The sequence below is a fragment of the Truncatella angustata genome, assembly GCF_020726525.1.
Source record: "Truncatella angustata strain MPI-SDFR-AT-0073 chromosome Unknown BKA67scaffold_5, whole genome shotgun sequence".
Taxonomy (NCBI): Eukaryota; Fungi; Ascomycota; class Sordariomycetes; order Amphisphaeriales; family Sporocadaceae; genus Truncatella; species Truncatella angustata.
In genome coordinates this window covers 1,640,891-1,663,064 of record NW_025763385.1, presented here as the reverse complement: position 1 = coordinate 1,663,064, position 22,174 = coordinate 1,640,891, and the positions used below count along the sequence as shown (strand labels likewise).

The 22,174-nt window shown below is 50.7% G+C and overlaps 9 protein-coding genes across 9 annotated transcripts; 4 read left to right on the top strand and 5 right to left on the bottom strand.

Moving 5' to 3' along the window:
• Positions 1-6: 6 nt before the first annotated feature.
• Positions 7-1,974, top strand: BKA67DRAFT_568282 (decaprenyl-diphosphate synthase subunit 1). Its single transcript, XM_046103021.1, has 2 exons — positions 7-1,368; positions 1,421-1,974. The coding sequence occupies exons 1-2, from the start codon at positions 172-174 to the stop codon at positions 1,580-1,582; spliced, it is 1,359 nt and encodes a 452-aa protein (XP_045957279.1). The 5' UTR covers positions 7-171; the 3' UTR covers positions 1,583-1,974.
• A 101-nt stretch (positions 1,975-2,075) lies between these two features.
• On the bottom strand, positions 2,076-2,941 carry BKA67DRAFT_568281 (uncharacterized protein). The gene has a single exon (XM_046103020.1). It carries the CDS (start codon positions 2,747-2,749, stop codon positions 2,477-2,479), a length of 273 nt encoding a protein of 90 aa, XP_045957278.1. The 5' UTR covers positions 2,750-2,941; the 3' UTR covers positions 2,076-2,476.
• An 832-nt stretch (positions 2,942-3,773) lies between these two features.
• Positions 3,774-4,373, bottom strand: BKA67DRAFT_659650 (uncharacterized protein; the record flags this gene model as incomplete). The annotated part of the gene is made up of 3 exons (XM_046107484.1): positions 3,774-3,809; positions 3,871-3,929; positions 4,052-4,373. 3 exons carry the CDS (start codon positions 4,371-4,373, stop codon positions 3,774-3,776), a joined length of 417 nt encoding a protein of 138 aa, XP_045957277.1.
• A 1,088-nt stretch (positions 4,374-5,461) lies between these two features.
• BKA67DRAFT_536703 (uncharacterized protein) lies at positions 5,462-6,764 on the top strand (the record flags this gene model as incomplete). Its single annotated transcript, XM_046100204.1, has 4 exons — positions 5,462-5,560; positions 5,682-5,702; positions 6,094-6,153; positions 6,258-6,764. 4 exons carry the CDS (start codon positions 5,462-5,464, stop codon positions 6,762-6,764), a joined length of 687 nt encoding a protein of 228 aa, XP_045957276.1.
• Positions 6,765-7,727: 963 nt separating this feature from the next.
• BKA67DRAFT_659648 (uncharacterized protein) lies at positions 7,728-8,186 on the top strand (the record flags this gene model as incomplete). Its single annotated transcript, XM_046107483.1, has 1 exon — positions 7,728-8,186. The coding sequence occupies one exon, from the start codon at positions 7,728-7,730 to the stop codon at positions 8,184-8,186; it is 459 nt and encodes a 152-aa protein (XP_045957275.1).
• Positions 8,187-9,678: 1,492 nt separating this feature from the next.
• Positions 9,679-11,479, top strand: BKA67DRAFT_519967 (cytochrome P450; the record flags this gene model as incomplete). Its single annotated transcript, XM_046098142.1, has 4 exons — positions 9,679-9,918; positions 9,969-10,450; positions 10,514-11,218; positions 11,314-11,479. The coding sequence occupies 4 exons, from the start codon at positions 9,679-9,681 to the stop codon at positions 11,477-11,479; spliced, it is 1,593 nt and encodes a 530-aa protein (XP_045957274.1).
• Positions 11,480-11,753: 274 nt separating this feature from the next.
• On the bottom strand, positions 11,754-13,686 carry BKA67DRAFT_307176 (major facilitator superfamily domain-containing protein). Its single transcript, XM_046096117.1, has 2 exons — positions 12,922-13,686; positions 11,754-12,864 (listed from the first exon to the last, which is right to left on the bottom strand). Exons 1-2 carry the CDS (start codon positions 13,536-13,538, stop codon positions 11,895-11,897), a joined length of 1,587 nt encoding a protein of 528 aa, XP_045957273.1. The 5' UTR covers positions 13,539-13,686; the 3' UTR covers positions 11,754-11,894.
• A 259-nt stretch (positions 13,687-13,945) lies between these two features.
• On the bottom strand, positions 13,946-15,557 carry BKA67DRAFT_568268 (kinase-like domain-containing protein). The gene is made up of 2 exons (XM_046103019.1): positions 14,604-15,557; positions 13,946-14,543 (listed from the first exon to the last, which is right to left on the bottom strand). The coding sequence occupies exons 1-2, from the start codon at positions 15,378-15,380 to the stop codon at positions 14,187-14,189; spliced, it is 1,134 nt and encodes a 377-aa protein (XP_045957272.1). The 5' UTR covers positions 15,381-15,557; the 3' UTR covers positions 13,946-14,186.
• Positions 15,558-17,747: 2,190 nt separating this feature from the next.
• BKA67DRAFT_518906 (FAD binding domain-containing protein) lies at positions 17,748-19,725 on the bottom strand (the record flags this gene model as incomplete). Its single annotated transcript, XM_046098050.1, has 3 exons — positions 17,748-18,679; positions 18,741-19,132; positions 19,199-19,725. 3 exons carry the CDS (start codon positions 19,723-19,725, stop codon positions 17,748-17,750), a joined length of 1,851 nt encoding a protein of 616 aa, XP_045957271.1.
• Between the last annotated feature and the right edge of the window lie 2,449 nt (positions 19,726-22,174).

Here is a 22,174-nt window from a genome sequence, read left to right as displayed (position 1 = left end):
TTCGGTCCTGATTTTTTTCGACACATTCAGTCAGCGCCATTAATTGCGACGCGACCCAGGACTTCGCGGATATCGGACTGGAATTCATGGTTTTGGTATTGATCAACTCCTCGTTCTCATTAGGACCTTCCCCCGCTTAATTGGGCCGTAATACACCTTGTCTCTGCCACGATGCAGCTACGACCGGGAGCTTCACTGCTCCTCAAGACCCGGGCTGCCGCCGTGAGGCCCTCACCTTTCTCGCCATATTCAGATTGCCTCAGGGCCACCGCGCTAGATGTCAGGATACGGAATCAAAGCGCCGCCTATCACAACAGCCCGAGACGTTCTTCCGCGTGGGGAGCTGCCGTCCAGGTAGCCGGAAACATCGTCCAGAATGCCGTCTCCCGGGTGGCATCCAAGAGCGATTTGCATGTCGATCCCCTGCGCACGGTAGCCAAGGAGATGAAATTCCTCACGGGAAACATAAGACAGCTCCTCGGGTCAGGACACCCGTCTCTCGACCGCGCGGCAAAATATTATACCCAGGCAGAGGGCAAGCATGTCCGGCCCATGATTGTGCTTCTCATGTCTAGGGCATCCGCGTTGTGCCCGAAGGCGCCACAGCACCCCCCGAGCGAAACGACCGAGAGGATAAATGCCGCCATATCTCCCGCCGACATCCTGCGCGATGCCAACCCCTCTTCTCCCCTGGCGAGCTATTCCTCTGAGCCTCAGTCCACCGAAAGCGATATCCTCCCTTCGCAAAGGCGTCTCGCAGAAATCACCGAGCTCATCCACACGGCATCTTTACTACACGACGATGTCATTGACCACTCGGTGTCAAGGCGTGGCTCCCCTTCTGCCAACCTTGAGTTCGGAAACAAGATGGCCGTTCTGGCTGGCGACTTCCTCCTCGGCAGGGCTTCTGTCGCTCTGGCGCGCTTGCGGAATGCTGAGGTTGTCGAGCTGCTCGCTACCGTCATTGCCAACTTGGTCGAGGGCGAGTTCATGCAGCTGAAGAACACTGCTCGCGACGAGCGCAACCCCAAGTGGTCCGAGGAGACTATGACGTATTACCTACAAAAGACCTATCTCAAGACGGCGAGTCTGATCTCCAAATCGTGCCGAGCTGCGGCACTTTTGGGCCGCGCGGATGCGGTTACAGTAGAAGCAGCTTATGCGTACGGAAAGAATCTGGGACTGGCTTTCCAGCTGGTAGACGACATGTTGGATTACACGAGGAGCGAAAAGGAATTGGGCAAACCGGCTGGCGCCGACTTGGAATTGGGTCTCGCGACCGCACCTCTGCTATTCGCCTGGAAGACACATCCCGAGCTTGGCGCTTTGGTGGGTAGAAAGTTCGAGCAGGAGGGAGATGCTGCCAGGGTAAGATCCCTGAATCCTCTTTAGTTCCTTCCGTTGACATGACTATGACTAGGCACGAGATATTGTCTTGGGCAGTAACGGAGTCGAGCAGACCCGCGCCCTAGCTGAGGAGTACGCCAACAATGCCATTGCCGCTTTGGACACATTCCCGGACAGCGAGGCTAAGGACGGCCTCATCGAAATGGCTGTCAAGACCTTGAAGAGAAACAAATAGACGACTGGACAACCACTCATGGCAAGAATCTGGCTATGGCTCCCTGGAGGTGAGCCGTGTATAAAGTCGCATCGCCTGTACGTTGTATCACCACGACACGCGAGAGCAATAGAGCGAGGAGGCAATTGTGCATTACGGAGTTCTTTGTGTAGATTCGTAGCCGAGCAGAGGCGACTGCCACGGCATATGGGGGTGGCTCATCGACAAGACAACACGCTGCCGTTGTTGCTGTTGTTGACACTAGACGAGCCAGCAGATGGTTTCGGCGCCACTGTATCACTATGTACAAATGTAATGTACCACACACACTTGGGCAAGCATATAGATAGACGGAAGGGCTACACAGAAGGCCGTGTCCACACTCAATTTATGATTGAAATACGTTGATCGAACATCCCACTGGCAAGCCTACTGAATTACAAGGCGGCCGGCCTGCATACGGCGTGAATCACGAGCGACAGAAACATGCCTGTGCTATCACGATCTCGCTGCTGTTGGAATACCACCAAGATTGTCTATCTGTCTGGGTCAACCTCATTCTTGTACCATTATTATAATTATTATAATTATCAAATACGATAGTACCACAACTCTCTACTGGCAATATAGAGTTTGTCGATATTAGTGAGCTCACCCCGTCGCCCACGCCTTGTCCCCATGAGTAAGACCAAAACTGCAGTGAAGAACTATTTTTACTTCTCTCAAATTGCAGTGAAATTGATGACTAATCTCGCAAGACAATTCAAGAGTCTGAGAAAACTTCCTTGGGCCATAGATAAATTTGGAACATAGGGTAGGTCCGACTGGTCTTCAGACAAACTCTGCAAAAGGTCGCATCATATAGTCTAAGGACCATGGGTCTTATTTTCACGAGCCCGACCTCAACGGCAATGCCTAGTCACCCGTCACTCGCCACACGAGCGCATGTGTCGAGGGACGAGGCCTCGCCTGGGATTGGCCGGGGATAGCTTGTAACGAGACCTTTAAGCCTGGGGTTATTATTCTACTCATCGCCAAACCGTGGCGGGTGGGGAACCTCCGTGACCGAGAGTGGTCGGCATACTCGATCACCTTGTTCGTAGATAGGCTATGAAATCCTACCCAGGGGCCTATACTAAGAACCCATGACCAAAATGAATTACCCATTGGTACCCATAGGCTACCCATTGATTCTTTGGATCCATATCATCAACATGTAACTGTCGGAACAGTTACAAATGTAAGAGTCGTGTTACCGTGCACGTATCAGTTTACAATCCCGTATGTTATCCTTTTCTACCCGCTAAGTAGGCATGGGTAATATGGGTAACGATGGCTAATTTGCCGTGGGGGGGGGGGGGGGAGTTCCCAACTTCAATTCGTAGAGTGGAGTCAAACGACATCTCGAGTCTGGGGTAGGTACCGTAACCTGTGAGCCGGTGCTCTGCGTGAGATCGTACGTATCGTGGTTTCGGGTAACTCGGCCGCAAAGATCTCGCGGCGCCTGGAGTTGTGACAGTCGTGTGCGTGCCAATATCATAGGCACTCCCGGAGTCGGACAAAGGCGTCCTCCATCGACTCGGTGGACATGGTGTGTCAACCGGGACAACCAATCACAAAGAAGATATCTCCCCCCAGGGCTCACATAATCTCTTGGCCGAACAATGGTTTGGATGACGAACCCCGGCGGGAGAGAGATTTGGAAATGTACATGCTCTCCTTCTGGAGGGCAAGCCGGGTTGGTGTTGGCATACATTAAGCCCCTATCGCACGTCCGCTGTGGCTCACTAGGGTTGATTATTAGTATTGAATCTAGTGATTAGGTTCCAGGCTCGTGTCATGCGTTCTCTACCTTGCCACGGCAGCCTTGGTATTACATGTCTTCCCACAGATGAAGCTGTTTGAGACGACGTTGGCTGATGTGGACGACCATGAAGCCTGTGTCAGAGCCTAAAATGGGCACGAAGGAGGGCGAGGGTCTTGATGTTAGGGTTATAAGGAATGATATAAGAATAAATATTTAATCGACTCCCGAGCCATGTACGAGCTGAATCGTTTCGGTTCGTCGTCAATATAATCCGCATTGACGTTTCGCGGCCATCCTCACTAGCCAATCATACTTTCAAACCGCCGGCCTTGTGTTCGTCATAAAGAAAAAATTGAGAAGCCACCGGTGACTTCTATTAAATTATCATTAACGTATTTCCGATGATCAGTAGTCCTGACAGTACAGCGATAACAACGGATTCTGAACAACGCTGGTTAGTCAAGCCGATTTCAAGCCATGGGCCAAGATTATGGTAACGTACCAAGGCTGTAATTTGACAGCAAAGCTTGACGCCGGGACATTGAGCTAATTGATCATCGCCTATAACACACGAAAGTTTGTCAGCAATGTGATTTACATAAAATAACCCTCATGCGCCCGTAAGCCAAGGGAGTAGGGGCCATATAATCCCCCGCCTCCGGCTGCCATAAGATCATACTCACAGATTATGCCATTGACATCGTTCGGGTTCAGCTTATAACCATAGATTCCGGCAAGGAACACGACCAGGGGCTGATCTCCCGCAAGCGCGCCGCGGCAGCATTGCAGCTGTCCCTGGTTGATAGCGGCACACTGCGGAGACGGAGTTGGCGTCCAGAAGAGCTTCGGGGGCGGCGCATTCCCGATGTTCCCCACCAGCGTTTGGACGCCCGCGACAAGGTCTGATATAAGTGCCGGCTCGGGTGCTGGTGCTGGTTTTGCGCCGACCAAAGCAGCCGCGAGGGAGAGGGCGAGTAAGTATGTAAGGTGGGAGAAGAGCGCCATGCTTGCTAGTTGAAGAATCTTGTCGAATATCAGGCTCTCAGGGAACTAGGGATTCTAAGCGACGCACAAGTGCAATATTGTAACTGGCGATGAGGAGGGCCTTAAATCCTGAGGTCGTTGATGACAAGCTGAGCCAGGAAGTTTATACCGGCCGTTATATTAGCGGTTCTAGCGAATTGCCGAGTTACTAGGTTAGTCTCGAGCCAGCTGAGCGCTAGAGACAGCCAAACTCTTCGGCGATGATCGTGATCTCGGTTGTTCATCAGTAGCGCCAAAACAAGTGACCAACGGAAGGATGCCCCGAAGAATGTCATGTTTGATGGATTTCACATGATTGGAGTCTCTGCCAGGGGTGTTGTAACTTTCCTCATAGTCCTATGAGAGTCCTGCTTACTTTGACTATACGAAGCAAACTCCCTTCCTGAGACCGGTAAGCATGTTTGTGAAGCGAGGTCGCCGAACAGTTGTATTGATTCTCATTAATTAACCCATGGTGGTCACCAGGGGTGAAGCTGTGCCTTTGCCACGCATAAGCGATCGCGCTGGCTGCACATGAGCGAGACAATTTACCTTTTCAATAACATCGAGATAGCCGGAGGCAACCAGGCGAAGCTGACAACTCAAGAAGAACGACGTCTTACCAATACGCGTGAACCCCCAAGCCGTGCATGCTTTTTGGGTACCACAATAGTTCAAAAAGTCGCAGCAGCCCAAGGCGAGATCGATTCGTGCAGAGTAAATGGTCTATTCTCCGCCTGCATGGAAATCTATGTCTCAGATCTGGCAAAACCCGCCGGGAAAGCCACAGGGCGGCTGAGCAGTTCGTGAAGATGGCCCGTCAATAATCCAGTGGGTATATACCCAGGACCCCACCAATAGTTCAGTGACGTCTCCCCTACATATGCAGCCATCTCTATTATTAGTATGTTGTTCAGCATCTTTGGAAGTCGTCATTGTTCAAAGCAGAACCTGCATGCGCAGGCGTAATCATTTCACGATATTCCAGATTGAGATCTTGATCTTTGGGACCCAGCCACCAGGCGTCTGGTTTTGTGGCTCCAGCGAACAAAAGGCCATGTCCCGAGACAATGGCTCAATGGGTGCATGCGTTACTGACATGCAGGGATCTGCAACACCTGGTCGGCGATCTCCCATTGGATTTCGCAAGGCCTGAAGCCGATTGGTTAGTGAGTGACGATTCCAATTACCAATACCTGGCAGAGGAAAGGACGATGTAACTTTCAAGATTTTGGGAGTGTTGGAATATACTATTCGCGGTCTCGTACGACGGTTGACTACGTAGTATAGGTAGTCACCGGCGTGCTGGCAGTAAGCCACCACAGCCACGATGTGGCTGTCGGCAGCCAGCAGCCGTGCGGGTGAACCCCAAACCCCTATCTATAGACCACGTACGAGGGGAAGAATCCCTTCTTCTCCTTCGTACGATAGCGCTGAATAGATCTATTTGTCGCCCAAACTGTACGGAAAGAAATGAATGGAGAAGCCATTCCACACTGATCAGTGTTCACTTGGCTGTGAACGCAGATTGGCAAGAATGAAGAGACGGCGTTATCTGAGTACGTACGGTAGTACGTAGCGAAACGTCGTGCTTAATCCTACCCCCGACTTCTTCGTGCTGAAGGTGTTAATGTCTGGAAGATGTCCTCTCCCTTCCGCACGAATAACGAACGAGTAGAAGACGTGTAGAGATTCTTCGTAGTGCGAAGGTGTTAATGTCTGCAAGAAGTCCTCTCCCTTCCGCACGAACAAAGAGCTACACGTGCGTGCCATTACGCATCGACAATAGGTTCATTATCTCCCGCAGAACGCGTAGCTACCGGTGCGCGCGACACGGGCGATAACCTTGGACTACGACAAGAGTAGAAGACGTATACAGATTCTTCTTCGTACGGAGGTGCTTATGTCTGCAAGATGTCCTCTCCCGTCCGTACGAACAAAGAGTTATGCATGCGTACCATTACTCACGACAACTCTGGTACCGTACCACGACAACAAAATATCCTCTCGCACGAGGAGATGGCGGAGGGGAGCGATATCTCCGTCCACGCTTGGCGAGCCGGCACAGCATTCGAATTCTGGGATCGTACGGTCGATATCGAACAACCCCTCGACCGAGTACATATGAATACGTATGTCGGTCAGCTCGTTACCGAATATCAAGGCATCTTAACGCTCCGAGCACTCGTACGAGCATACCAGGAAGACTTCGAGGGATGGACTACGTACCAGTTCGAGTATACATCACGACCATTCAAACGTGCGATGCTTAAGACACTCGAACGAAAAGGGTATCACTTCCCGAGCGGTCTCACCCAAAACGAAAAGCTCGTCTACCCATTAGACAACAAGGAGGCTGTCAGAGCACCTTAACCATCACCCCGTACGAGTACTACAACTCTCGGTCCCTATACGAGTACTACAACTCTCGGTCCCTGTACGAGTACTACAACTCCCGGTCCCCGTACGAATGCCGCAACTCCGGCACCGACTCGTACACCATTACCCGGCTAGGAAGATAGACAAGAGGACGGCCCAGAGGACAGATAAGGACAGCCCGGAGGACAGATAAGAAGACGACCCCACGGGAAACACACTACCGAAGGAATTGTTTTTCAGTTGTTTACGAACGTACGAACCGCGAAAGAAAAGATAGCTAGTGTTGGAATATACTATTCGCGGTCTCGTACGACGGTTGACTACGTAGTATAGGTAGTCACCGGCGTGCTGGCAGTAAGCCACCACAGCCACGATGTGGCTGTCGGCAGCCAGCAGCCGTGCGGGTGAACCCCAAACCCCTATCTATAGACCACGTACGAGGGGAAGAATCCCTTCTTCTCCTTCGTACGATAGCGCTGAATAGATCTATTTGTCGCCCAAACTGTACGGAAAGAAATGAATGGAGAAGCCATTCCACACTGATCAGTGTTCACTTGGCTGTGAACGCAGATTGGCAAGAATGAAGAGACGGCGTTATCTGAGTACGTACGGTAGTACGTAGCGAAACGTCGTGCTTAATCCTACCCCCGACTTCTTCGTGCTGAAGGTGTTAATGTCTGGAAGATGTCCTCTCCCTTCCGCACGAATAACGAACGAGTAGAAGACGTGTAGAGATTCTTCGTAGTGCGAAGGTGTTAATGTCTGCAAGAAGTCCTCTCCCTTCCGCACGAACAAAGAGCTACACGTGCGTGCCATTACGCATCGACAATAGGTTCATTATCTCCCGCAGAACGCGTAGCTACCGGTGCGCGCGACACGGGCGATAACCTTGGACTACGACAAGAGTAGAAGACGTATACAGATTCTTCTTCGTACGGAGGTGCTTATGTCTGCAAGATGTCCTCTCCCGTCCGTACGAACAAAGAGTTATGCATGCGTACCATTACTCACGACAACTCTGGTACCGTACCACGACAACAAAATATCCTCTCGCACGAGGAGATGGCGGAGGGGAGCGATATCTCCGTCCACGCTTGGCGAGCCGGCACAGCATTCGAATTCTGGGATCGTACGGTCGATATCGAACAACCCCTCGACCGAGTACATATGAATACGTATGTCGGTCAGCTCGTTACCGAATATCAAGGCATCTCAACGCTCCGATCACTCGTACGAGCATACCAGGAAGACTTCGAGGGATGGACTACGTACCAGTTCGAGTATACATCACGACCATTCAAACGTGCGATGCTTAAGACACTCGAACGAAAAGGGTATCACTTCCCGAGCGGTCTCACCCAAAACGAAAAGCTCGTCTACCCATTAGACAACAAGGAGGCTGTCAGAACACCTTAACCATCACCCCGTACGAGTACTACAACTCTCGGTCCCTGTGCGAGTACTATAACTCCCGGTCCCCGTACGAATGCCGCAACTCCGGCACCGACTCGTACACCATTACCCGGCTAGGAAGATAGACAAGAGGACGGCCCAGAGGATAGATAAGGACAGCCCGGAGGACAGATAAGAGGACGACCCTACGGGAAACACACTACCGAAGGAATTATTGTCAGTTGTTTACGAACGTACGAACCGCGAAAGAAAAGATAGCTAGTGTTGGAATATACTATTCGCGGTCTCGTACGACGGTTGACTACGTAGTATAGGTAGTCACCGGCGTGCTGGCAGTAAGCCACCACAGCCACGACGTGGCTGTCGGCAGCCAGCAGCCGTGCGGGTGAACCCCAAAACCCTATCTATAGACCACGTACGAGGGGAAGAATCCCTTCTTCTCCTTCGTACGATAGCGCTGAATAGATCTATTTGTCGCCCAAACTGTACGGAAAGAAATGAATGGAGAAGCCATTCCACAGGGAGAGTACTTTTTGGCGCATGGTCCGAGGCAATTGGAGCATTCTTCTTCTTACTACAGGAAGACTGGAGGGCGTGATGCGTTATGCAATTGCCGGCAGCATTCCTCCCACAGAACCTGACCTAGTCTAATTGCAAACGTTTACTTTAGAGCCGGGAATAGGTTATACTGTGTCAACGGCTCTGTACTAAAGATTTGGTTCCCGCTACGGCTTTGTCTCACTAGCCAAACGACATGAAAAAAGCATAATTTCGAAGTCCTCCCGGCTTCAAGTCCTTCGTCATCACGAATGTCTTTCTGAATCAACAAACAGTCGTTCTCGTGATGAAGAGTTCATGTGATCTCTTATCTCCGCGTAGCACGGCTGAAATCCTGTGGAGTCAATAGACATGCTGCAAGGGTACGGCTCTTCCCACACATGTGCGTTTTGGCTTGGTCAAAGTACGCTATGGGTAGACGAACTGTGGGGCCCCTTTGAGTCTGCTCTTGTGGCGTCTGGGCTATCAGGTAATCACCATGATCCGTTCCTTGTCATCTTTTTACCAGTCATATTCTCCATATGCTATATTTCAGTTGATGGAGGGAGGCGTTCTGTGCGCGTTTTCTTTTTCACACAATGCGAACGTAGACTCACCGTTCTCTAGTAACTACTGGAGTCGCTTGTGTTGCTGTATTAGACTAAATCGAATCATACTTGCTGAACAGAGCAGAATCTCTAGTCTCGTGTCCGGGCCTATCTCCTCAATACTTCAGCCTCAACTGCTGTCTCACTTCGCTTGCCTGAGGTAGGGGACTTTGGCCGGATCCGGTGAACATCCGTTCTGATGTGTATATCCACTGTCGCTCATGAAGTTCTCACAATAAGTTTGTAAGACCGACTATCGCACACACACCTATATATACTGAGTGCCCAGGGAACGAGGTTGCACGATATATCACCAAACTACTACAGTGTAGACTCGACTCAGTACGATCATGGGCTTCCTCAATGTTCTCACGCCAGCGGCTTTGATTACTTCTGTGTTAGTCCTGCTAGCACTTTTGCAGATCATTGTCCTAGTCAACTTAGTCCGTCGTCTGTTTTCGAGCTATAGGCTTCCCCAAAGCCTGCCATGGGTAGGCGTTGGATCACACAACGGAGCAATAGCACGTGCCCAGGCACACCTCACCAGCTTCTTCAAACTGCAAGATCTGCTCGACGAGGGATATGAGAAGGTAGGTGCATGATCCACTTTGAGGGGCCATTTCCTAATATTCGGTATCAGTACTCGAAGATTGATAAACCATACGTACTGCCCTACTTTATCAATGGGCCACAGGTCATATTACCACGTTCTCAAATCCGGTGGTTGATTGAGCAGTCTGATTCGGTCTTGAGTCAGGAACATGTCAACCGGCAGTTCCTGGAAGCAGATCACACCTTCCTGCACGCCAACCTCGTCAAAGATCCCGTGCATCCTGAGATCATCAAGCATGAGCTCACGAAACAGATTGGCTCATTTACAGACGATATAGTCGACGAGGTCAACTCCTGTTTAGAAGACTACTGGGGAGCAGAAAGTGGGAACTGGCAGGAGGTCAAAGTATATGACACCATGCTGGATTTGATTGCCCGCCTATCTACTCGTGTCTTCATAGGCCAGCCACTATGCAACGATCCAGACTTCTTGAAGACTTGCCGGATATTCAACAGAAACGTTGCTTTATCCGCAGCGGCACTGAGCACCCTACCAAAATTCATGAAGCCGTAAGTGTAGATGATTGCCAAGCGCCCTCTGCGACCAAACAACATGACTGACTCTATGCGCAGTGTCTTTGCCCCTCTCGTTACTTGCTACGACTACTTCCAGTACCAGAAGTGTTCACGCTACATCATGCCCACCATCAAAGAGCGGCTCGCACGAGCACAAGCCTCGGCGGAAAAGCTACCGCTCTTCGACGACAAACCCGCCCCGAACGACTACATCCAGTGGGCCATCTCGCACGCGCTCTCCAAGCCCGTGCCCAACCCGGCCGAGCTGGACCCCCGCGTCATCGCCTGCCGCTTCTCTGTCCTCTGCTTCGCGGCCATCCAGTCCTCGGTCATCACGCTGACCAACTGCCTCTTCGACATCGCCGCCTCCCCGCATTGCTCCTCCGTCCTCGCCGCGCTGCGCGACGAGGTCCTCCGCGAGACTGAGGGCGGCGCGAGCTGGTCCAAGTCCGCCCTCGCGCGCATGACGCACGTCGACTCGTGCCTGCGCGAGAGCCTGCGTCTGAACGGCTTCATCGAGCGCGGCGTCATGAAGATGGTCATCGCGCCCGAGGGGGTCGTCCTGCCCGACGGGTCGCACGTCCCGGCCGGCACCAAGGTCGGCGTCTCGGGCTACAGCGTGCACCATGACTCGGAGATCTACGGGGACGCGATGAGTTTCGACGCCTTCCGGTTCGTAGGAGCCGGCAAGGGCGGGAAGCCGCTGGCGTTTGTCACGACGAGCGAAAGCTTCATGGGCTTTAGTTATGGGAGTCATGCTTGGTGAGTTTTCTTCTTCTTCTTCTTCTTGGCAATTCTCTTTTAAGGAGGACCCCTTTTGCCGACGGGAGGGACGTCACTGACTAGGCCATAATTAGTCCTGGGAGGTTCTTCGCCGCGAACCAACTCAAGATCGCGCTGGCGCATATCGCACTAAACTATGAGATCGAGCCTGTAGTCAAACGGCCGATCAACAGATGGTTCTTCGGACACATAGCGCCGCCGCTGCACGAAATGCTCCGGGTCAAGCGGAGGAAGAGCTAGGGTGGGTTGAATCATCCTGTGACGCGTTACCAAAGGCTTTTGATTTGTGTTTATTTGATTTTATATATCGACTGCAGCTCTCCATCAATCGTAATATAATGACTCGTCCTTTTCCGAGAAGCGCATGCCTGTGAGAGCGAGCGTTGCTTTTCAAGAAATAATTAAGACTGTTCTACGTTGAGATTCAATGCCTTCAATGCCCGACAATAATTGTTTCAACCGTGTCAGTGTGTTTAGGGCCCTAGGCTTTGTGAAAGTTTGCATGCCTCCATGCCCATCTTCCCAGGCGTACAATAATGTTCCGATTTCAGGGATGTCGCATAGTCTTCTGGGTGCATGGTTGTTTTGTTACGAAATCCCATCTTATGCACAAAGCAACGCATGGCAAGAATTGGAACGTTGCCACACGATAGCATTATTCACCTAGAGGCATTGATTCCTCATCCAATAGTGTCGCATCCTCATCGTCCCCACCCCGGGGTACCACTTCCACAACGACTTCGCTTCTTAACCGCCACACAGCAATAACCAACACGACTCCCAAAACAGATAGAATCAGGAAGGGTAACCCAGCCCAAAATCCATGTGGCGCCTTGGTTGAAATCCAACCAAACAAGGGATCTGTCGCAAACTTCTGAACTGTCATCAGAGCACCAATCAGCGCGAATAGCCGCGCTGTTTTTGCTGACTCCACATAATGTGTGACCAGAGAATGCAATAGAGGTGATATGCCAACGCCGAGGGTAATTATTGTGAGTCCTGTAATGACCACTGCCAGGTTTGGCATACCGAGGAGTAAGGAGCCGACTGGGATGAAAACTGCCGAAATCCGGGCGAGCAGGAGGTCGCGGCGGAAGAACGAAATGCCGAAACGTGAAGGCGTCAGGAAGTATGTCAGGAGGGGAAGGATGACTGCCAGGATAGGGAGATTGGCAAAGCTCTGGATTGGGAGAGCAGCATCAACCCAATTGTGATGGTCGTAAAAACGTTGACGCACGTTGGAGAAGTATAGAGCTGTGATCTGGCTGTACGTTGCCGCAAGCATGATAAATGCCAACAGAGCCAGCGAGATAGATTGGTTGTCAACAAGCGTGCTGAGCGAGCTCCAGGCTTCGGAGACATGCTCTCGGAATGCTGTACGGTGCACGAACGCCTCTCGTGCCTCAGGTATTGTGATACGCTCTGCGAGAGTCTCCTCTTCCGTGGGATCCACCTTCAAGGTCTCGGGAATAAGGAGCATTAGTGAGGCATTCAGTAGCCCTAGAACCAGTGAAATTATCAATGGTCCCCAGGGCGTCCAGCTACTTGTCAATATAATCAATAGGGCGGATCCAACATGAGTGCCAGCTGCTCCAGCGAATGTGAGAAAGAAGAACCACAAAGTCCTACGAGGCTTGGTCAGCTGCATGCAGCCATAGTATATATATATATACAGAACTCACCTTGACCGAATCGGCATAACGTCCGACAGTATCGCATACAAGACTGCTGTGCCGACCAACGTCCCACCGCCGAACAACTGGAAGACCGGCCCGATCAGGACAAGTTCAACTGGCAGTGCTCTCCAGCCGGCAAACACTATCAGCGACCACAAAATACTCGATGACTGTCCGGCAGCAGCGAGGGCATACACCGGCCGCCGTCCAATCTTGTCAGCCAGAACACCGAAAGGGTATGCGACTAGCACCCCCACGACAGCCATAAGCGTATACTGCAGCGAGAGTAAGCGAAAGACGCGCTGCTGTGTACCGGGCAAGTCGCATCCATCCAAGAAAGAATCCTGATACCAGCCATCTGGCTGGGTGACGTTCGGATGGCGTAGATAGTGTCGCTTGCAGATGGCATCCTCCGCTAGCTGTATCGCAGGATATATGGAGTATACATTGGTTAGCGTCCAAAGAAAGATACCGAGACAAAGCACGAGGCCGATGAGAAAAGGCCTTTTGAGCTGGTACTGTGCTGTGGGAGAGCTGCGAGTTGACGGTTGCCATTCTTCGCGACCTAGGAGGGGCGATGTCTCATCGGCCTCATTGCCGATTACATCGTTCTGGGATGCCATTTTGTCGCTTGTGCCAGTGGACAACAAGGTGGTCCAAGATTAAATGTCTGCTAATTGAGATAGCTCGCGTCACTTAACTTGTATGGTTTAGTGGGAAAGTTGCTGAAGACATGAGGAGTTGCAAAGGCCTATGTCTCGTGACATGGGCTTGTTACAGTGCGGAGAAGTTGCACAGCTTGGCAAGCTCCCAGGCAACCGTTTGGATTTACTTGAAAGAAGCTGAAGGATGACGATGCAGTGAGCCAAACAGTGTGAACAGAATATACTGTGTACTTTACACTGTACGTACTGTCCACTATGCATGCGATGCTATCGCAAGATCTTCAAAGCACTTGTACTCTCACTACCATAGTGTTCAAATTTTCTGACATAGCAAAAGATATCACCGTGAGAGCAGAACCAGAGTATTGTGGTTGTGACGGGCTTCGAGAGCTCTCCGTCGATTATTATTAGTCTAGTCTATATCAGATGTATGTCTGGTCTTTCTCGTCCGAGGGCTTTCTGCCCTTCCGCGTATTCCTTGCGGGGGTATCATCTCTATGTGTATGTCCGTAACCAAGTGCAATCCATTCCGTTCCGTTCCGTGCAGTTCTTTTCCCTTCCATTCAGGCCCTGCCTGCCGTTTTTGTTTGTCGTGTATCTATCCGTTTATGAGAATTCAGGCACGTCCTTGAACCAAGGGTGCTCTAGAGCTTGCTGCGCAGTGATGCGCTTTCTAGGGTCGAAGTTTGTCATTTGGCGAATGAGATCCTTGAAATCTGCGTCCAACATGTCGCTCTTCCACATAGTAAATGGTCGGCGCGGGTTGGACTCGCCAAAAGAGCCAGCCATCTTTGTGAACTTCTGGTGCCAAGGATGTCCACGACCCAAGTAGTTGAGGAAATCGTCGAAGTCTTCCCACTCAGCAAAGTGAGAAATCTGCTTCTCCAGAATGGCGAAGCTGAGATCGGTGGATTGAGGGAGATCCATCCAGAAAATAACACGTCTCAACAAAAGAAAGATTGACTAGAATGATGGTTAGTTATTGAACTATACATACACATTACTCGAGAGGAGGATACGTACCACAATGGCGAATGAGAAGATGTCGGTGGGCTTGTTGATGGCCCCCTTGACGTGAGCCTCGGGTGATCGCCACCAGTGGTTGCCCACCTGGAGACCGCGCAGCGCCTGTGCAGGTGGTATGTGTGTAGCATCCTCCAAATCAGACAGCTGGACTCTGTCGACAACAACGCCCTTGTCGGTCTCATGATAGTCGACCATAATGTTGTTTGCCTTGATGTCCAAGTGTGCAATGTTGTTGGCGTGCATGGTGGCCAGTCCCCGAAGCGCATCCCTGAGAATGCGCTTCTGAGTGAGCAACGGCATAGGCTTCCAGGCAAAGTTCATCAAGTGATCGGTGAGATACTCGTTGACGAACATCTTCTGGCCGGGGATGGTGTCGGTAACAGCCCTCAGGTATGGGCTGTCAGCAAGCTTCGGCTGAAGGGACAGAGCATAGTTGTACTCGGGTGCGTCGAGGTTCTTGAGCACATATCTCTTGTTCTCGGATTCGGCCAAGTAGACCATTCGGTTCTGTCGGTCTTGCAGGACCTGCTGGATTACATAGTCTCGACCCGATCGGCCTTGCAAGCTGTTTCCTACGAAGCTGGTGTTGGCGGTCGTCTGGCCGTAGTGAGTTGGCATCGAGACTGCTGTGGCGAAGCCCTGAGACTGGCCGGCAGCAGCCTTCTTCAAGGCGCCATCAAGGCGAGGAAGGCATGGCCGCTGTGCGATGTTCTTCGTTGCCGAAATTGATGATAGTGAGCGCCCAATAGTCGAAGAGGCAATTCGTAGTTGCATATTATGAGCCGAAGTCGTCTACGTTTCGTTGTCTAGGTGTGGTAAAAATACACAAGCAACGGAAGAAGTGTCTATAAGAAAAAAAGATTGATGTCAACCTGAAAGAATGATGGACCTCGAGATCTGAGCTTATGTTGCTTGGGGTAGGGGACCTTTTTTTTTTTTTTAGATGGCCGCTGCCGGCGCTGGGAACGTCTAGAAGCGCACTGATAGATTAGCGTGGGGGATGCGGCAGGTGGGTTTCAGAGTTTTACGCCAAATAGACCCACTGTGGACGCTAGATCGACACCTACAAATGGGGCTCTGGTCTTCGGCTCGCCCAATGGGAAGCCCTTCCAGCACCATGCCCGGACATGCCAGTCGTTTTCCAGGCAAAACACCAGCAAACACAAAATGAGGATTCTGGTATCAATTTCCCACTTGCCAGTAATGGAATCAGCTGTGGGCCCAGACCGTGGTGGCCAAAGTACATATGTACATAGCCGCAGAACTCCGGAGATCCCACACCTGTCCACTGGTTGACTGATCGACAAAGGCCAAAGAGAAAGGTCCAGACAATGGTGACCATGCAGCATTCACTCCTTCGCTTTCTTTGCGTTGCGTCCGAAGATTGATTACGGATTAACTCCGAACATTTCTGATGCCGAAGCTCCCCAAGTTTGTGATACATTGTTGCTTTGATAATGCATGACACAAACACGAGTTTTCCTACTGTATGGAACCATATCTAGATCTCCATTGTTATCATTTCACACTTTCGTGTACTCCGTACGTCAGATCTTACAGGTGGCTGATATTGCTAAGAAGACACGAAAATGGCAACTTTGGCGCGACACGAGATTTGAGAGTCAAGGAATGTGGAGTGTCGCCTCGCTGCTTGACCGCTCTTCACCTTGACCTCAGACCTTCACCTTTCGGCGTCCGAAGCCTTGGCAGCAAGTCCCCCCAGTGCCCCCATGGCGATTCACCTTGTTCCCCCCAAGCTCACCCTGGACACCGGTCTGTGCCTTTTCAATAGAATCAAGTAAAATAAAATGAAGTCTGTGGTCATGTGGCCTTAATTCGTACTTCTATGCAAGCCACCATGCAGACCTACTTGCCTTTCCACGTTTCCTTTTGACCTCTCCCACGCACGCCATCTTGCTCCGATGCGGTGAAAGGAAGTGTCCTGCATATTACGACTCCTCTTAGCTGCCCGGACATGCCTCTTTGAACTGCATGAAAAAGCCCGACCGAAATCCGACGTTTCCAGTCGCTTCGTGGGCCTTGGGTGCAAGTGTGGTGGGCCTTGCATTGCTGCCAAGTGGAACGTACAGTTTTGCCTCCGCCAACAGACCCGTCGATCCTCCCATCTTTGCTTATCGCAGCCCACCAAGATCTCAACGTGCAGCCCTACGAGTCGCTAATACTGAGCAATGCTCCGAAACGCCCACTTCCTGAAATCTCTTTGAAGATCTGAGTCCACTTGTGGATATAAGCGGATATCTGGACCCTGAAACCTGAATTCATTGTGTTGATCTTTGAAGAGCTTCGGGAGTGAGGAGGACCCTCTCTGCCTCTGACTCTTGTCACTGCTCGGTCCAAGGAACCTTTTGTGCATACATGTAGTCATCTAACAGCTACCCATGGACCGTCTATTTGATAGGCGCCGAGGGCGCTGAATAGCACAAATGCCTGTTCGAGGTCAAGCTTCTCCTCTGGGCCATTGCATCCGGTTCACCATTGACGGTCGCAATCTGCCCGCTAGCTTTGCTGTGCGGGTGGGTACTTGATAGAGCACCTCCGTCGCAATAGCACAGTTGTGCCAGTGCTCAGCCAAGTATGCAAATGCTATGGTGAGCGTCAAATATATTCTTTCCCCAATTGCCAGGCGATGGATGTTTGACCAATTTTGTTTCTACGGTGTTCATTCTTTGCGAATTTTTATTACTTAATTCTTCTGCCGACATTAATCTACGTCGAGACTGGATGCCCACCGTCATTGGAGCATGAGAGAATCAATACTTCGATAACAGCACAGTTGTGCCAAAGATCAAATGCCAGGAACGACGTGAAAATGACGTGAACAGACATTAAAGTTAATGTTATCTACTGGAAAATGATTATGGGAATAGTATTAATATTCGGGTAACTGTAACGTATGTCTCGATAGCAAGAATGGAGATTCGCTGTTGATCATCCTCATAATGACGTTTATCTTATCTTGTAATATCAGCCTCACGACTCGCACGCCACTACGGTGTGCACTTGTGCGTGGGATGAGTGGATTCAATGTATAGGATCAATGGAATTAGTATACATTTCTGTTGGCAGTAGGTATATTCATATAATGCACTCCCGGGGACACCCTCCGTCAGTTGACGCGAATTAGATCCTTGCGGTCACCCTGCAGAGCGGTCCATTCTGTGTCGGCAATCCAGTAGAAGTAATGACCTCCCACTTCTCACTACCTACAGTACTGGGAGCCCAGAACAGACCCCAAGGATCACGGTTTTCTTTGATCTCCAACAAACGTGCATAGTTTGTTCCGAAGAACGCCTGCTGCCAGTTGGGCTCCTGCACATCAGCTTCGTTGATATATGCACCGGCGCCCGGCGTGACAGCACGGAGCTTTGCCATGGATGTATTGAAGCGCTGATAAGACGCCATCCACTCCTCTGACGATACGCCGCTAGTCTGGGCATTATCGAAGAGATCGGCATGCATGATCGCTTTGCGGAACGCCGGGTTCACCGCGTTATGTCCCGGCGGGCCGGCGATGGCCTCTGTAGGTTGAATATGAATGCCGTGAAACCTGTAGCCTGCCTCGACAGTCTCCCGCATGGCCGCCGTGGTTATTTTAAGCAGCTCCGGGTCTTCAAAATTGCTCCTGGGGAACAGGCGGCTGCCAAATCGTGAATTCCCAGGTGCGTCCCCCAGGCCGTTGTTGCCTGAGGTCCATCGAGTAGACGGGACTGGCTGCGCGTTGGTAACAGCAATGCCGATTGCGTTGAGATCGTCGAACAACGGCTGCACGAATTCGAAGACCTGTTCTGTTGACTTGGCCGGCATCTCAAACTGGGTGCTGAAGGCGAAGCTTTTATTGTTAGAAGAATTGGACAGAGTGATATCACCGTACGCGGTGCCTCCGGCATCTACAACGGCGATTCCAAACCTGTAGTACAGATCGATGCCGCGCCAGAAAGTCACAACTTCGGTAGCATTGGACGGGTTGTTGACCGAGAAGCTCAGCGAAGTTCGCAGGACGCCCACGTATGGATGAGCTTTCACGACGGCAGACGTTACAACACCCCATGTACCTTGTAATCCGGGGTCAGCAAGACAACACGACACCTCATATATGGACAAGAAACAGCTTACTAGGACCTCCTCCACACAGCGCGTAAAATAGGTCTGTGTTCTCCTCCGGGCTAGCAGTCACGAATCGCCCGTCTGCAGTGACAACCTGCAACAACAGAGGCTGATCGGCGCCCAGGCCATAGAGCGACGCGAGTGGATTGTGGCCGCCGCCGGCTACCCAACCGCCGTATGGAGCTATAGTGTAGCTACCGGGAACCACCAGAGTCACATTGTACCGGTTCATGTACTGGTGCATCTGCCATGCCTCGAGACCGGTAGCCACGCGTGCCGCCGCGCCGTTATATTCACCGATCTCATAGTGAGGCAAGAACTCAAAATCCTTCAGCCAGTGAGTCCAGATGCTCAACGACCCAAAGCCTGTCGAGCGGCCAAGGAAGTCGTGGCCGGAATTTCTGCGCGGTATGTTAGCAGAGCCTGGCTGTGCCAACCCCAACATGAGTTCTCAAAGAGATACCGACTTGATCACCAAGCGGAGGTTTTTGTTTCGAGCAAAGTTGACCGCAGCCTGTATCTGTTTAACAGTAGTGGCGTTGACCACGTAGGCAGGGTAGCCTCCTTGAGTGCAACTTAAGCTCCCAGCTGTGGCAGTCACAGGGCAAGTGTCGCCTTCCGGCCAGGTGGTCAAGACCGTAAGCGGGTCATCGATATACACGCGAGATGTGGCGGTATTGCGCAGGAGTGAGTTGCACTGTGTTGCGTTTTGGTACGGACCCTGGTAGCAGGCAGCTGCCAAAGGGACTGGCTGCAAGAGGCTGCCTCCCAGGCTACTGTTAAGCTGTACCAATTCGGCTCCCGAAGGCCAATCCGTGCTACCTGGATGGGAGCGGCATGGTGTATCAGGGACAGGCTGTGATGGATCCCCAAAGGAGATGGTGTTGAAATTTTTGACGTCGTCCTCTGCAAGCTGGATGGACTCAAAAGGAAAGTTTAGACAGGTGACGGGAACCAGAAGAGCTACCAGCTCAGCAAGTGACAACCACCGCATGATGAGATATATTGATAGTGTTCGATGAATCTATACAATACCAGCCACGTCAAGAATCTGGAATGTAACAGTCTAATATATATGCGCAACTGATCGACCGGCAAAATCTGTTTCATATGTAAAAGGGCGGCTCTCAGAGTATCTTGGGCTATGGACTTTCTTATCTAGGTTACATGATGGGAGCGTATATTATGACAATGCGACGATACCCTGCGTACAATTTAGTAATCCATCACAAATCACGCTCAAGGGTGTAGGGCTGGGGTCGATGGATAATACTAACTGAACTCTTCGCACCCACTCGTTTTATGTGAGTACCCCGCAACGGCTGAAGTCGCACAACGTCCCAATAATATGCAATACATCGAGAAGGAATACAGGCTATATTCAATGCAGGCGCCGTATATATGCCCAGATGCTGCGCTATGAGAGCAAATGCACCTATGGGAAGTGGAGGGTCGCAAACTGTTGCGCAGGGGAGCAACACGTCGTGGCGTTAGTAGTGGACACGAGATATTCGCGGACATGGGAACCCGGCGTTGGATGTTATACTCCCACTATAGGATGGACCTCTCATGGTTTTAACTCACATTCACAGACTGCTGTCTGTGCCGAAGCCAGACATGTCTGGAGCTGAAATATCTTGATGTTCAGCTATTGTATAACAAATTTATGGATCATATTAGCATTATATATGCTGTAGACTCAACCATGTACACCTGGCGAGTGGCAGGACCACTGCCTTGAAATTAGCAATATATTTACCGTATCGAGAAAAAGCACACTATTTATTGCCATGAAGTTCATGGCTTCTGTGAAGCCCAAATACGGCCCCATAACCATGAAACTCTTCGACCCTATGGTATTTTCTGAGAGGATAGATGGAGGAGCTCCATATGTTCCAATCTTCTTGCCACGATACTGCAGCGCAAAATAGGTAGTGTTGTCTTGAAGTGATGACCGTATGGACTTAGATTACATCGCAAATAGGGACTTTTGACAGCTATCTGCTAACTCATACATTCAAATACTCTGGTTGAAGACAGAGATGGCCCACTGAATTTGTTGAATCTATAATGTAATTGGTAGACGAGACCAACAGGAGACTCAATCTTGGGAACTTGTAAGGGAGAATTTCGCAAAGTTTGGACCATTATCTTCAACAATACCTCAAGAATTGCACCACGAAGGAATGTGTTAAGACTTGCAGCCAGGCAGTCTACGGATTCCGTAATGCAGCGCGTCATTTGGCTCGACTATACAAGAAGGCTTAAATATATATTCTGAAGCCACTGGACGTTAAAGGTGTTTTCAGGAATTTCATCACATGGATCGTACCCTGCTAGCAGCGGGCTGAGTGTAGCGATACACAGGCAATACCGTATAACTCTTCTATGTAAGACATTGAGAAAGGACCAGCCGAGAAAGCTTCGTGACGACAATTGGTAGGCGAGTTCCAAAAACGCCTGGGCAATGTGGATTTCGATGATAACGATTGGCATTTTAGAACTTGCACCTTCAACAAGGGCGTCGGGCTGGCTTCTGTTTAGGGTCCCTTTGTGGGTATTACTGATTTGGCTCTGTTCATCTTGCTGTATGAGATCGGAACGGACACTAGGGTCAAGAGTCGTATCTTCAACCATACGACAGATCGTATAGAGGTAATCTTTGGGGTCGGAGCGTCGCAGATGATGAGACTGACTGGAATAAATTCACCATGTCACAGTGATCTTGTGCTAGACCACCATGAACAAGATGTTCCCAAAGCGCAAACATTATGAACACGGAATTCACCCGGTCACGAAATGCGGAAGACACAATGTCATGACCCTGATAGGAGGACAATGCTTGTACCACTAGCCTCCCGAATGTAGGTCAGCTGATCTCAGCATCGGCGCAAACAAATTTTACATTGATTTTAGAACAATTTCTTGCACAACCCATTTGTGCTTCAGCCAAGGCAGTGATCGAATGGTTTGAAGTACAAATTCCAACGTATCACGGCCACCCACATTACCTTTCGGTTCTGACTGTGGTGATGGACGCCTCGTGTGATTACGTAACAGTCTCGTAGAGTCTTCACAGGCATCTCCAAGCCAATGCTTGAGATGCCCATTGAAATATCTTGTCCATAAATCCTACCTTTTTCAGTTTTTTTTTTCTTTCCCTGTGTCATCCCACTGGTCAATACGAACAGCATCAACCCAAAGTTGTGTATACTCTTGACAATCCCGGAATCTTTGCAGTGCTGTAGCGAGGTTTGCCATAATCCTCAGAACGGTTTCACCGCGGAGATGCAGGACTCGTGGGAATATCGGAGCACGCCACGTATGAGGGAATGCTTTATAGATGTGACCCGTGAAAATGCGTCTTGGTTAGTCGACACCGGAAGGGAGCCGTGTCGTCTCTTGTCGAATAGAGTTCCAGAATGCGGAGGTGTCCATCAGAA

What these genes read in the sequence shown, in the direction of transcription:
- BKA67DRAFT_568281 (XM_046103020.1), bottom strand. Translation starts at nt 2,749, where the DNA reads ATGGGTAGCCTATGGGTACCAATGGGTAATTCATTTTGGTCATGGGTT.
- BKA67DRAFT_568282 (XM_046103021.1), top strand. Translation starts at nt 172, where the DNA reads ATGCAGCTACGACCGGGAGCTTCACTGCTCCTCAAGACCCGGGCTGCC. An exon ending in AGGAGGGAGATGCTGCCAGG is followed by an intron (nt 1,369 to 1,420) that starts GTAAGATCCCTG and finishes GACTATGACTAG; the next exon opens with GCACGAGATATTGTCTTGGG.
- BKA67DRAFT_568268 (XM_046103019.1), bottom strand. Translation starts at nt 15,380, where the DNA reads ATGCAACTACGAATTGCCTCTTCGACTATTGGGCGCTCACTATCATCA. An exon ending in TCTTCTCATTCGCCATTGTG is followed by an intron (nt 14,544 to 14,603) that starts GTACGTATCCTC and finishes CCATCATTCTAG; the next exon opens with TCAATCTTTCTTTTGTTGAG.
- BKA67DRAFT_307176 (XM_046096117.1), bottom strand. Translation starts at nt 13,538, where the DNA reads ATGGCATCCCAGAACGATGTAATCGGCAATGAGGCCGATGAGACATCG. An exon ending in GTTATGCCGATTCGGTCAAG is followed by an intron (nt 12,865 to 12,921) that starts GTGAGTTCTGTA and finishes CAAGCCTCGTAG; the next exon opens with GACTTTGTGGTTCTTCTTTC.